We start from the raw sequence: 14,663 nt of genomic DNA on the forward strand, positions 1-14,663 counted from the left end.
CCTCTCAACCTCAGTGGTTGTTCCCTGGTTTTATGAGGCTGAGATTCTAGTTTCACTTCTATTAAAGCGCCTTCTTTTCTCCAAAAAGCACACCATGGTGCTTGCTGGAACTCATTACTTCCCAGGTTCTAGGAGAACATCTTGTTTCATGGGGAACAAGATGTTGCCTATGGTATGTTTAGATTCATGATGCCTTCCTCTTACAAGAAGGAGACTGAGTGAGTGGTTTCTCGTCCTGGAAACAACAAAAGATTCTAAAGAAATCTTAATGGATATGATTCTGAGGATAAAAGGATAAAATGCCTGTATATTACATATTTTTAAAAATGAAAATGGCCTGAATGTCTTTTTACCTGTAAAAATATTAAATGTCATTGTAGCATGTTAATAAATTTTTATATAGATATAGTGAACAGAGATTCAGAAAGTTAGAAATGGTTACTAGGGAGTTAAGATGCATCTTTTTCTGTAACTAGAGTCAGCTTCAGGTGTACTTTACATTGTCAGGAGCTGGAAAAGCTTTAGAAGTAAAGTCGAAGAATGGAGTCCTGAGAAGAAACAGGGTTATTGCTGAAAATGTAGTACTGAGTACTGTCTAAGACCAGAAGGGGAAATCACTTGCATAGTCTCAGACAAGTAGATAGGGCTGCCCACAGTACCAGGAGCAAGATGAAGCCAAATCCCAAAACAGCCATGCAAATGCACCTCCACCAAAGAAGGAGGGAAGGAAGGAAGAAAGATATCAAGGCAAAAGCAACCAAAGAACCAGAGCCCATAACTCAAGAACAGACAAAGCCAATCCAACATCTGGATAACTGACCCAAGTAGAAAATTTACCCAAAGGAATAGTGGAAGTATTCCAAGATATAATACAGGAAAAATGTCATGAAAGGAAGGACTAAATAGAACTGAAGGGCACACTATGAACCAGGAAACTCTGATACACAGTAATCAATACTGATTATGATTACATAAGGATCAATGTTAACACACATCCTGGCTAAGTTATTTAACTAAATAAAGAATTTTTCAAGTATGCAGGAAGGAAAAAACAAGTTGTCTATACAGAAATAATCAGGGGAAATTTGGGACGGCCCCAGGCTTCTGTACAGTGACAGAAGCCAGTGGAACAAGTTCAGCCAAGTTCTGAGGGAACACTTAAGAACAGTCATTACACCAGTGAGGTTGTCAGTCCAATAGAAAGGCCACAGGTAAATAGTCTCAAATATGAAAGACCTCAGGGAATACTGACCCCTTTCCTACCTTGAGCTATTTTGACAAAAGATTATGTAGTGATAAAATTTAGTCAAGCAAGAAATGAATCCAAATTAAAATCTTTGAGATGAATAATTATGATAACAGGACAATTATTGAGCTTCAAATTCATTTCAATAAATAGTTCAGACTAAACAACTGGGGGAAATATGATTGGAGAACAGAATATGTTATACACAAATGAAACAAAATGTAAACAATATTGAGGAGGTGGAAGTACAACAGTGCTTATTATCTAACACTTCCAGCATGCTGTCAAACATCTACAATGGTCAAAAATAGAAATCAATTGTTAAAATGTTTGAATATCTCCATCCTCTTACTTTTTTTTTTCAAACAAAAGCTGCCACATGTTTATTAAGACATTACTGGCTCTTAAGCATAGCTGGCTTTATAAACCATTTTCCACATATTATCACACATTTGGGAAATTTTCTGAGATGATATATCAAGACAGGCTTCTCTTGTGACTCAACTGGACTTCAGATAGTCTGTTTAGAAGTCTGAGTAATGATGCAACCTATACATCAGGGCCTTGCCCTTTTCTTTTTTTTCTTTTTTTTTTTTTTTTTTTTTTTTGAGTCGGAGTCTTGCTCTTGTCGCCGAGGCTGGAGTACAATGGCGCGATCTCAGCTCACCATACCCTCCGCCTCCTGGGTTCAGGTGATTCTCCTGCCTCAGCCTCCCAAGTAGCTGGGATTACAGGCACCTGCCACCACACCCGGCTAATTTTGTATTTTTAGTAGAGACGGAATTTCTCCATGTTGGTCAGGCTGGTCTTGAACTCAGGTGATCCACCCGCCTTGGTCTCCCAAAGTGCTGGGATTACAGATGTGAGCCACCACGCCCGGCCGGCCTTGCCCTTTTCATTCCCCAAGGCAAAGTATCCACCTCTGAGAGAAAATTCCATGGTATAAACATGAGAAATATTCTTCTTTTTAATGACTGGGAAGTTTGAAATACTGTACAGGAAGGAAGATGAACCAATCTGACTGCTTCTTTCATTTTTTCTGAAGCAACTGCCAATATTTCTGTAGTAGGATTGAATGTCAGAGAAGTAACACCTGTAACCAAGTTCATTATAGCTTTTATTGGCTTTGGGTTTGTTTCTCGGAGACAAGAATCTTGACTGTTTATATTTACTACTCCACAATTAGAACCACAAGCAACATACTATCCATTCCTAGATGTGGCAATGCTTCATCTATATAAACTGCCTTAATCAACAAATCTGTTAAGGCACCTCCTTGAGTTCACATCCCAAACATAAACTTCTCCATCCTCCGAAGAGGCATATACTTTCTCACTATCTGAAGAGAACGTGGATGCTGCAACCCTTCCATTAATTTTCATGCTTCCAATCAGTTCTTTGGTCTTCATTGATAGCAAATGCAAATACCTGGCAGTGCCATTTATGAGCAAGAAGGACCCATCTGGGGAGACTTCAGAGCTCCTCACCATCTTCTTTCAAACCTCTCACTGGATGCACAGGAATTAATTTTCCAGCTAGCATGTCATAGACATAAAAAACCTTGCTGTGGGTACTCGTGGCTAAAACTTCTTCCCCATTAGCACTAAGACAAGCCTTAAGGATTTGAAACCTTTCCAAATAGGTGCTTTGGATTTTAGGATTTGTTCTTCCATCAACCTGAAATAGTGATACAGGTTATCTAATCCAGCGACAATCACAATCTGTGCACACGGATGGAACTGCACAGATGAGATCTGAGCAGCAGTAGGACGTTCAGATGAGGAACGCTGGCAGTTCCTCATCTTCAGGATTCCTCTTGGCAGAGAAGTTATTGTGGATATGAAATTCCCAGTCCTTTGCAACAAAGCATCTTCATGCTCTTCACTTTCATCATCTGAAGATGTTTTCCGCCTATTAGTCTCTGCCCAGGCAGGTACTCCTCCCACGGCATGCTGGAATTCTTAAAGTCTCTTCTTAAGGTTGTCTTTCTAAAGTTTACTTTCACTAGCATTTTTCATCATTATCTTTCCGAAACCGATTGTTCATCATGTCAACCATTTCCTCATCTTCATCTTCTTCATCCACCCAAACTGGCTTCTTTTGAGGTGCAAAATTATCTTTTGCTTCATTCTCTGCTTCTGAGTCACCCGAGTCTTCATATCCTTGAACCCGCGGGCCCCGCAGAGGCCGCAGCCGCCCGATCTCGTCGTCTTCGATGTCGCCGGAGACCAGCGCCTCCAGGCACCGCTCGACGCCCAGTTTGCCCTCCTCCAGCGTGAGGCGGTGCCGCTGGCGGAGCCGGAGCCATCTCTCCTCTTCCGCCGCGGTTACCGCTGGGATGAAGGGGCAGCCTTTTCGGGCGGTGCGCCCGGCCCCGCTCCGGCTTTCCAGTCCGCCCTCGCTCTGGGCTAACGCTTCGGCTTCGCTTCGGTTCTCCCGTCCAGTTTCATTTGGCTCCTCAGTTCCCGCGGCATCGTTAGGTTTGAGGAGAGACGCAAGTGCTCACGTGGAACCTCGCTGCGCCTGGCCGCCTCTTTTCTTTTTAAGGCAGTGTCTCGCTCTGTCGCCCAGGCTGGAGTGCAATGGCGCGATCTCAGCTCACTGCAAGCTCCGCCTCCCGGGTTCACGCCATTCTCCGGCCTCAGCCTCCCAAGTAGCTGGGACTACAGGCGCCCGCCACCTCGCCCGGCTTTTTTTTTGTATTTCTTAATAGAGACGGGGTTTCACCGTGTTAGCCAGGATGGTCTCGATCTCCTGACCTCGTGATCCGCCCGTCTCGGCCTCCCAAAGTGCTGGGATTACAGGCTTGAGCCACCGCGCCCTCCTCTTTTCTTTTTAAGGCAGTGTCTCGCTCTGTCGCCCAGGCTGGAGTGCAATGGCGCGATCTCGGCTCACTGCAACCTCCGCCTCCCGGGTTCAAGCGATTCTCCTGCCTCAGCCTCCCAAGTAGCTGGGATTACAGGCATGGGCCACCATGCCTGGCTAATGTTTTGTATTTTTGGTAGAGGCGGGGTTTCACCATGTTGGCCAGGCTGGTCTCGAACTCCTGATCTCAGGTGATCCACCCGCCTTGGCCTCCCAAAGTATTGGGATTACAGGTGTGAGCCATTGCACCCGGTCATATGGTCTTATTCTTTAAAAATTATTTGTTGCATACATCTGTTCATCCTTCCTATTTGTATACCTGCAGAAAGAAATCCCCGTTACAATCATCATCAAATATTATTACTAATTAGTTTTAGTAATAGAATGATCTCAATTATGTAAATATGAAAGTTACATATATGTGTATATGTGAGATACGGGCATGTAAATGCAGAGAAAAGGGACTAGAAAGCTAACTAACAACCTTGGCAGTGGCTGCCCCTGGGGAGAGCAGTGGAGCTGGAAGAGAGTGGGAAGGTGCTGGCGTGTTTTAGACTGTCTACCTTTGTGATGTTGCAGTCTTTTACCGTGAGGATATATTCGTTTATTACTTACATATTTTTTTTAAATCTGAAGAAAAAAGTAGGGTAGATGAGCCTAAATCACTCTGTCCTAACCGTATGGTTTAGATAAGGCTGGGCTGGGACAAGAAATGGAGATGGTGACAAAAAGCAGCAGGGAGAGGGGAAGGGGAAGGAGGATGTTTAGTACTGGGACTGACCCTGCAATGCCGAGTAACAATCAGTGTTTTTATAGGGTACGCTGACTACAGAGTTTCTTTCCTGAAATTCCCCTTCCTTTGGTACAGTTTAGTTACGTATTTGAATTGCTTGTGAATGAAGGGCTCTATCGCATGGTAAAGGGCACTCTTAGAAAAGATGGAGGAGGGTTGAGCATTTCTTATTCCACTTAAACAAATGTTCAGTTTTACTGTAATGTTCACATAATGTTCATGTTAGGGACTTCTAACTGGAGAAGACCACCACAGAGATGAGGGCCATTGATCTTTTCACAGTTGTTCCCCATCATATAGAGGGAGTCTTGCATTTTAGAGAATGGTGTTGTATCTGAGCTTCTGCGGTCACAAGTGCAGTTTTGCTTTCCAGGGGAGGGTCATTGTGTCTTAACAAAGAGTCAACTCTGAGAAGGACCCATAACCCTGTCTTCTGTTCCCCTAGGGCAGCAGTTGAAGAGAGATATGGCAAAGATCTGCTCAGCCTCTCTAGGAAGAAGCCGTGTGGACAGTTTGAAACCAAGTATGTACCAAGTTTTTTTCTGGTTTCCAGGTTGGTTAATAATGCCCGGGAGCCCCTTTGCTTCAGCAGACAGAGTTACCAGGAGGTTGAAAAAAAATTTTTGTTTTTTTGGAGATGGGGTCTCACTATTTTGTCCAGGCTGGGCTCAAACTCAAGATCCTCAGTCAGGCACAGTTGCTTATGCCTGTAGCCCCAGCACTTTGGGAGGCCGAGGCGGGTGGATCACTTGGGCCTAGGAGTTCAAGACCAGCCTAGGCAACTTGGCAAAACCCCATCCCTACTAAAAATAGAAAAATTAGCCGGGCGTGGTGGCCCATGCCTGTCATCCTAGCTACTTGGGAGACTGAGGTGGGAGGATGGTTTGAGCTCAGAAGGTAGAGGTTGCAGTGAGCCGAGATCGCGCCACTGCATTACAGCCTGGGTGTCAGAGCAAGACTCTGTCTCAAAAGATTTTTAAAAAAACGATCCTTACCCGTCAGCTGTCCAAGTCGCTGGGACTACAGGCACGTGTCTCTGTACTTGGCCTAAAAAAAATTGCAATTTTTTTTTTCTTATGTTCAATTGTGAAAAATCAAGACAAACAGAAAAATGGCTAAAGTGGACTATGAAGCCACAACCTGTTATTAATACCGTCTAAGTTTTTCTTGAAGTCTTTTTATATGTATACTTTTTCAATGATAGAGTTATATTATATATATTTATACTAGAAATTTAATAGAAGGGCTTCTTGTGTGTGTGTATGTATGTGTGTGTACTGTATGTGTGTGTGTTTTAGAAGCAAAAGAAGAAAAGAGGAAGGGCAATGTCCTATTTGTCCCCATTAGGACCTCTGAGGGGACACAGACTTCTGGGCATCTGTGCAAGTGTTGATAGCAGAGGTGCCCAGAGGGCTGTGTTGATATTATTTTATAATGTCTATCCTAAGTAAAATACCTGTAAAATTATATATAAAATATAAAATTACACATGTATTTTTTGGTTTGTGATAACTATAGGAGATTTTGCACCATTTAAAAAAAATTTTTTTTTTTTTTTGAGGTGGAGTTTTGCTCTTGTTGCCTAGGCTGGAGTGCAGTGGTGCGATCTTGGCTCACCACAACCTCCGCCTCCTGGGTTCAAGCAATTCTTCTGCCTCAGACTCCTGAGTAGTTGGGATTACAGGCATGCGCCTCCATGCCTGACTAGTTTTGTGTTTTTAGTAGAGATGGGGTTTCTCCATGTTGGTCAGGCTGGTCTCGAACTCCCAACCTCAGGTGATCCACCTGCCTCGGCCTCCCAAAGTGCTGGGATTGCAGGCGTGAGCCACCGCGCCTGGCAAAAAAACTTTTAAGTTTAGGGGCACATGTGCAGGTTTGTTACATAGGTAAACATGTGTTATGGGGGTTTGTTGTACATATTATTTCATCGCCCAGGTATTAAGCCCAGTACCCATTAGTTATTTTTCCTGATCCTCTTTCTCTTCCCACCCTCCACTGTCTGATAGGCACCAGTGTGTGTCGTTCCCTTCCACGTGTCCATGTGGTCTCATCATTTAGCTCCCACTTATAAGTGAGAACATGTGGTATTTGGTTTTCTGTTCTATTTTAGTTTGCTGAGGATAATGGTCTCCAGCTCCATCCATGTCCCTGCAAAGGACGTGATCTCATTCTTTTTTATGGCTTCCTAGTGTTCCGTGGTGTATATGTACCACATTTTCTTTATTCAGTCTATCATTGGTGGGCATTTAGGTCAATTTCATGTCTTCCTTGCATCATTTTATAGTTGTCACCACCCATGTGAGATTTCTGTACCATAATTTTTATTTTTCAGTCATTCATTTAATACTTTGAGGATACAGAAATGACCAGGACATGGTACCTACGTTAGGAATACACTCCCTCTTATACAAGGCTGGTTTCCTTGGTGTCCTATGGCAACTCACACTTAGAAGGGTTTCATAATTGGTTTAGTGCCCTGCTATCACCATTCTGAAATTTTTAATAATTTATAAACAAGGGGTCTCACGTTTTCATTTTGCAGTAGGACTCACAAATTATGTAGCCAGTCCGACTCATTTGAAAAGTTCTAGATTCCTTCCCCAATATGTTGAGGGAGGGTTTGGAGAAGGAAGTCAGGCTTTCTCTCTGCAGACCTAACCACATAACATACTTTCCTGTATCCTGCTCTGGCTGTGCTATCAACAGAGATGCCCAGAGATCTGTGTCCCCTCAGAGGCCCTAATAGGGACAAATAGGACATTGCCCTTGCTCTTGTCTTCTCTTGCTTCTAAAACAAACACACATACAACACAGATACACACACACACACACACACACACACACACACACACAGACTCATCCTAGACCACAAAGAAAGGTATTGAACTACTGAGGAGGAAAACATTGGGAGATATTGAAAATATTAATAGTTACATAAACCTAAAAATCTTGATACCCTCAGACATAGGAAATTAGCACAAGGAAGGTTTATTTTTTCATTGGTTAATTATATATTTTTGATGTTTTAAATGAAAATTTAAGAATCAGCCAGGCGCGGTGGCTTACACCTGTAATCCCAGCACTTTGGGAGGTCAAGGCAGGTGGATCGTGAGGTCGGGAGATCGAGACCATCCTGGTTAACATGGTGAAACCCCATCTCTACTAAAAAATACAAAACAAAATTAGCCGGGCGTGGTGGTGGGTGCCTGTAGTCCCAGCTACTCAGGAGGCTGAGGCAGGAGAATGGCGTGAGTCCCGGAGGCGGAGCTTGCAGTGAGCCAAGATCACGCCACTGCACTCCAGCCTGGGTGACAGAGCAAGACTCCATCTCAAAAGAAAAAAAAAGAGAGAGAGAGAGAAAAGAAAATTTAAAAATCACAGAAAAGTTAAAAAATGAGCATAGTAAGTAGCTATATAGCTATATACCTATCACCTAGATTTTGCAGTTACTCATATTTGTCACCAAGATTTTATAATTATTAACAATGTAAATGCTTTAAATTTAAATCTGGAATCAGCTCTTTCTCCAAGAATACTTGGTTCCATTCCTTTTAGTGATTAATTATATTTAGAGATCAAATTTTCAGTTCTTTTTTTTTTTTTGAGTCAGAGTCTCGCTCTGTCACCCAGGCTGGAGTGCAATGGCGCTGTCTTGGCTCACTGCAACCTCCACCTCCCGGGTTTAAGCAATTCTGCTGCCCCAGTCTCCCGAATAGCTGGGATTACAAGCACCTGCCACCATGCCCAGCTAATGTTTTGTATTTTTAGTAGAGGCAGGATTTTACCATGTTGGTCAGGTTGGTCTCGAACTCCTGACCTCAAGTGATCTGCCTGCCTTGGCCTCCCAAAGTGCTGTGATTACAGGCATGAGCCACCGTGCCCGGCCCAAATTTTCAGTTTTAATGTTGATCATTGTCACAGAGGCATCATTGTATGTAGGCCCTGGCAGGGAACGGATTTTAAAAGTATGAGTTCATACTGATATTTCCAATTCTAATTTAACTTTATAGGGCTTTACGTAATGTTTAAAATTTTATGTTTGTATTTCTTTCGTCTTATATTGAAGACCTGACAATATTAGTATAATTATCTGCTTTATTTTGTTATATATATAAAATTATTTTAAGATAATACAATATTGCTACTAACAATAAAACTTCTGAATAAAGCTTAACATTTCTTTGCAGTTCCTTTTGATCTTAGACCATGTAGGTCACTTAAACATTTACTTTCTCTGTGTGATTATGTAACCAATTTTACTTATAGTTAAGTTTATTTGTTTCAGTTTATTTTAAATTATAGGGATTGTTTTCTTTTTCCTGTTTGATTTAGTTTTATTTTTTGAATATGTAAAACATTTGCATGTCCAAGGGTCCAAAGTACATCAACTTAGACAAGTTTCACTGTAATTGAAGAATGGTTTAGAACATTTCATGGAAGATAAGTGGGTCAGTTGACCAAAAAAACTTTTTTGTTTCTAACGAAAGCATAAGCTGTTGGCAATATACCCAGAAACTTTTGAGGTGATGTGATGGAAAATGGCCAGATTCTCTCTACTACTTCCTGCAGAAGATACTTAACGGAATGAATCTGACCCGAAATGATATTTCTTATATCCTTACATGTTTGATGTTTGCCTTGTTATTTGGTAAATTCAGAGAGACTGTAACACAGTTCTTTTCTGTTGCTTGATAAAAGCCAGTCAGTTTTCCTTCTAAGAGTATACCTCAGAGAGGAAGTAGTAATAAGATAGGAGAACTGGGATCCTTTCCAAGGCTGAAGTGACATGCTGTTTAGGTGACTTGTTTTTGTCACCTCATGACATGATCTTTAGGAAGATGTTCTAGATGACAGCAGATTTTTTTTTTTTTTTTTTTTTTTTTTTTTTTTTTTTTTTTTTTTTTTTTGGAGTCTCACTCTGTCACCCAGGCTGGAGTGCAGTGGCATAATCTTAGCTCACTACAACCTCTGCCTCTGGGGTTCAAGCAATTCTCTGCCTCAGTCTCCTGAGTAGCTGGGATTACAGGCGCTCACCACCACGCCTGGCTAATTTTTGTATTTTTAGTAGAGACGGGGTTTCACCATCTTAGCCAGGCTGATCTTGAACTCCTGACCTCGTGATTCACCCGCCTCGGCCTCCCAAAGTGCTGGGATTACAGGCGTGAGTCATCGCGCCCAGCTGGATGATTTTGCTTATCCAGGGACTAGCTAGGATCTTCCACCTCATTGGCTACCCTGAGAGACTCAAGCCTGTGACGGGACCTGTTAGGGCTTAAGGCCAACGTCCTTTTAAAAAGAGTTGTAGAATAGTTTCCTTTTCCACAGTCAGGGAGAACACCGTGGAGAAGAGAGGGTGAATGTTGCTAGGCCACCATTCCCATGGTTCAGATTCCATTCCTGGAATGTCATTTTGTCCTGAACATGAGGAATGACAATGAAGTGATGATGGGAGACAACAAAGCGATGACAAAGGAAATGAAAATGGGGCTGCTCTTTAGGGGCCCTTCAGTCAGTCACTGTGGTGGGAGAAAAGTTTTAAACTTGGGACAGACAATTTTGCTGGAAGGCTGGCCTTTCAACCCTATGACTCACTATAGGGAAATAATCCCAGTTGTATCTCCTATCATATCCGTCTTTTTTTTCCCCATACTTTGAAGACAAATGAGCATCACTGAAGAGTGGGTTTATTAGTTCCAGTTGACCATTGGTGCATTTGTTTGGATATGGACACTTTTATTTTTATTTTTGTTTTTGAACTGGAGTCTCACTCTGTCGCCTAGGCTGGAGTGCAGTGGTATAATCTTGGCTCACTGCAACCTCTGCTTCCAGGGTTCAAATGATTCTTGTGCTTCAGCTTCCCAAGTAGCTGGGATTACAGGCATGTGCCACCATACCTGGGTAATTTTTGTATTTTTAGTGGAGAAGGGGTTAAACCATGTTGGCCTGGCTGGTCTCGAACTCCTGACCTCAAGTGATCCTCCCGCCTTGGCCTTCCAGCGTGCTGGGATTACAGGGGTGAGCCACTGCACCCAGCCTCAATATGGACACTATTATAATGCATTGTACACCTTGATAAATTGTATCATAAGATGGGTAAAGTGAATGGAGAATGTGCACTTAGACTGTCCTGCTTAGTGTATTTGTAATAGCTGGTGCAAGTGTTCATGTGAGAAAAGGCAGAGAGAAAGAAGAACCTTTGTTTTGAGATAGAGGGGGGAAAGTGAGGTAGTTGGGAGAAGGGGCCAGTTGGAAAATGCAGGGCCTTTAATTTCTAAAATAATAGAATTTTCCATATATATATATATATATATACACACATATCTAAAATGATGCATGATCTTACGCTGCTGTGGTAGGGGACTATGAGTTAACAAAATCCCAACCCTGTTTGGGTAGGTTGAGCGAGCACAGTCCACAGTTCCATGAGATCAGCCTCCGTGAGAGTAGCAGTGAGCAAGAAAATTATCTGGGCCAAGGCACCTCCGAGGGGGTTCACTTAAGGAAGTGTAGGTTGGGGGAGAACTGAAATAATGGGCAAAGCGAAGTTGATTATAAGGGAGAGGATGGGGGAGATTGAGAGAAGGTATGAAAAATGAATCACGGTCTTCCATATCCACAACATGGTAGACTAGATATTGGGAAGCCCTCCCATCGTAAAACACTTAAAATGCTAGTTTAAAATATATTTTAATGACTTAAGATAAATATATGACTATGCTGTCAAGAAAGTAAGGAAAATCCTTCCAGGCCAAAGATGAATCAAAGGTGTCTTTCAGTGCTCACTTAGCTCTCTGGATTCAAGCTTTTCTTCATCTCCTAAATCCCAGAGAAAGCCTGGAAACCAGAAGAGAAATAATGTCTTAATGAAAAGCTAAACTAGAGAAAAAAATCTCAATAAAAGATATCAAGTCATGCCTGTAATCCCAGCACTTTGGGAGGCCGAGGAGGGCAGATCACTTGAGGTCAGAAGTTTGATACCAGCCTGGTCAATGTGGTAAAACCCTGTCTCTCCTAAAAATACAAAAATTAGCTGGGCGTGCTGGTGGGTATCTGTAATCCCAGCTACTTAGGAGGCTGAGGCAGGAGAATTGCTCAAACCCAGGAGGCAGAGGCTGGGTGCCTGTGTGACCGAGTGAGACTGTTGCAGAAAAAGAAAAAGATAACAAGGAAAGATACCTCTCAAGTCTTGATTATGAATGATGGAAGAGGTTGTATCTCCTGAGAATCTGTAATTACAAGCCAGTTATCTTGCAGATTTGGAGCTCCAAATTACCAAATTTCATCAGAGTGGTCTGAAGAATCCTAAGCTAAAAATTTAGTTTAGAGTGGTCCTGAGTGTCAACAGAAGCAATAAATAGCAGAATTAGACATGCAAAGATTGTAGATACTAGAACTAACAGATCTAAAAAAACAAGTATATATAGTATATTTAAAGAAAAAAAAAGAGTGAATTAAGAGCATGAGTAGGGTGACTTTCAGAGGTATCCAAGAAATTTTGAAAGGGATTCAGATAGAACTTATATAAAGAAAATAGAAAATACTTAAAATAAAAATTCAGTATATGAGATGCATTAAGTAAAACACATTAACTATAATTGAAGAGGGAATTCAAAAATTAGAAATGAAAAAATCAGGAGAGACTGGGGACAGGGTTTGGGGAAATGTTGATCAAAGGATACAAAATTTCAATTAGGAGGAATAAGTTCAGGAGATCTATTGTACAACACAATGACTATGATAATAACAATGTATTATATTCTTGAAAACCACTAAGAGAGTAGATTTTAAGTGTTCTCACCACAAAAAGTGTAAGTACATGAGGTAATACATATGTTACTTAGTTCTATTGAACCATTCTACAATGTACATATTTCAAAACATTGTTTTGTACACAATAAACACATACAATTTTTATTTGTCAAGTAAGTAAATACATTTCAAAAAAGAAAAGAAATTATCTGGAATTAATCACAGAAAAAAATCAGAGGTTAAAAGTAAAGAAAAATTAAGAGACGTGGAGAATAGGATGAGAAGTTCAATGCAAACCTAACTAGAGTTCCAGAAGAGAGAACAGAAACAATGAGAAAAAACTTCTAAAGCAACAGAGCTTAACAATTTTCTATAATTGATGGGAGCCATGAATCTTCAGATTGAGGAAGCAAAATAAATCCCAAGAATGATAAATTAGAAGGAAATTCACAAGCACACAAGAACAGTCAAACTGAGTAAGATCCAAGTTAATGAAAAAGTCCTAAAGGCATTCAGAAAGAATGATTACCTACTAAGGAACATTTATTAGCGCAACAGCTGATTTTTCAACAGCAATGATGAAGTGAGAGACTGCAGAATTATGTCTTTAAAGTACTGAGAGGAAATAACTATCAACCTGGAAAAATTATTTTTCTTGGATAAATTATTTTTCAAGAAAGAAGGAAAAACAAAGATGTTATCCAACAAAAAATTAGAGTTAACTATGAGCAGATCTTCAATAAAGGAATTTCTAAAAAATATACTTTAGGAAGAAGGAAAAAAATCCGGGACAAAAGGTCTGGAGTGCAAGAAGGAATAGTGAGCAAAGAATATGGCACATATGGATAAATCTAAACAGTTTATAAATAAATGGTATTAATGTCAACTTGGGTGATTTAAAAAATAAGATGGAGCCAAAATATTGGACATTGAAAGCTTATAACTTTTTAGGAAGGATAATCAGGGTTAAAACATTCTTAGGTATTTTATTGCTGAGGGTAAGTAAAATATTAACCTTGAGTAAGCAGATTCTTCCCCTGTCAAGCCACCAGATGAGAATGCAGCCTGGCCAATAGCTTGATTGCTGCCTGTGATACTCTAAGCACAGGATCCAGCTAAACCATATTCAGACTGGCAATCCACAGAACTGTGAGATAATAAATATGTGTTGTTTTATGCTGCTAAGTTTGTCATGCAGCAATAAAAAAATGGATACAATTTGTTTAATGTCTGTCTCCTCCATTAGACTCTGAGGTCTGGGATGAGGTCTGTCTTGTACAATTGATTTACTAACATCTGACACAATGCCTGGCCCCTGGTTTATGGTCAATAAATATATGATGATTGATTAAATGAATGTAAATTAATGAAAAAGGAGGCAATCAGGACTAGGTTTGAACCCTTCCTTTGTTGCCTTGTATTCATATTTTGAATTGCTGTACTATTTATTTATTTATTTATTTATTTATTTATTTTGAGATGGAGTCTTGCTGTGTTGCCCAGGCTGGAGTGCAGTGGTGCGATCTTGGCTCACTGCAACCTCCACCTCACGGGTTCAAGTGATTTTCCTGCCTCAGCCTCCTTGTCGTACTTTAAAGAATCACTGGTATTCTTATGAGAAAGGGTCATAACTCCTATACTATCATCGGAGACAATGAAACACAAAGAGTTTGGCATATTGCTCTCCCCAAGTGAACAGTTGAAGAATTTCTTGTGCCTGGGATTGAGGAAACTGGACTTAAGAAGTCTCGGTCTTTTGCTGTCTCTCTAGCTCATGGGCAAAAATTGGTCTGTAGGTCGTAAGTTAAGATATAGGCAGAGAGAAGCATGCAAAGGCATTATAATAAGATTGTGCAGAGAATTTCCAGAACTGAAATTATATATGTACTTGTCTTTTTAGCACCCTGAAGCGGGCCCTTGAAGTCTTCAAACAGCGTAAGTGATTTTTTAAAAAATATATGTTCACTGCCCTTGACAACCCCTTTTTAAAAAATATATATTCACTGCCCT

General features: G+C 40.9%; 2 protein-coding genes and 1 pseudogene across 2 annotated transcripts in view; 1 reads left to right on the forward strand and 2 right to left on the reverse strand.

The window, feature by feature from the left end:
- The window catches only part of HAUS1 (HAUS augmin like complex subunit 1), a 983,957-nt gene that overhangs the window by 107,680 nt on the left and 861,614 nt on the right, over positions 1–14,663 (reverse strand). The gene's annotated exons all lie outside the window — the stretch shown is intronic.
- The window catches only part of PSTPIP2 (proline-serine-threonine phosphatase interacting protein 2), a 96,683-nt gene that overhangs the window by 47,869 nt on the left and 34,151 nt on the right, over positions 1–14,663 (forward strand). The window contains exons 3-4 of the mRNA XM_050767977.1: positions 5,350–5,427; positions 14,554–14,588. Coding sequence (XP_050623934.1) covers positions 5,350–5,427; positions 14,554–14,588 — 113 coding nt within the window. The remainder of the gene's footprint in view (positions 1–5,349; positions 5,428–14,553; positions 14,589–14,663) is intronic.
- LOC126941469 (U3 small nucleolar RNA-associated protein 18 homolog) lies at positions 1,075–3,720 on the reverse strand (annotated as a pseudogene).

This window comes from Macaca thibetana, chromosome 18 (assembly GCF_024542745.1).
Source record: "Macaca thibetana thibetana isolate TM-01 chromosome 18, ASM2454274v1, whole genome shotgun sequence".
In the NCBI taxonomy this organism is placed as follows: domain Eukaryota; kingdom Metazoa; phylum Chordata; class Mammalia; order Primates; family Cercopithecidae; genus Macaca; species Macaca thibetana.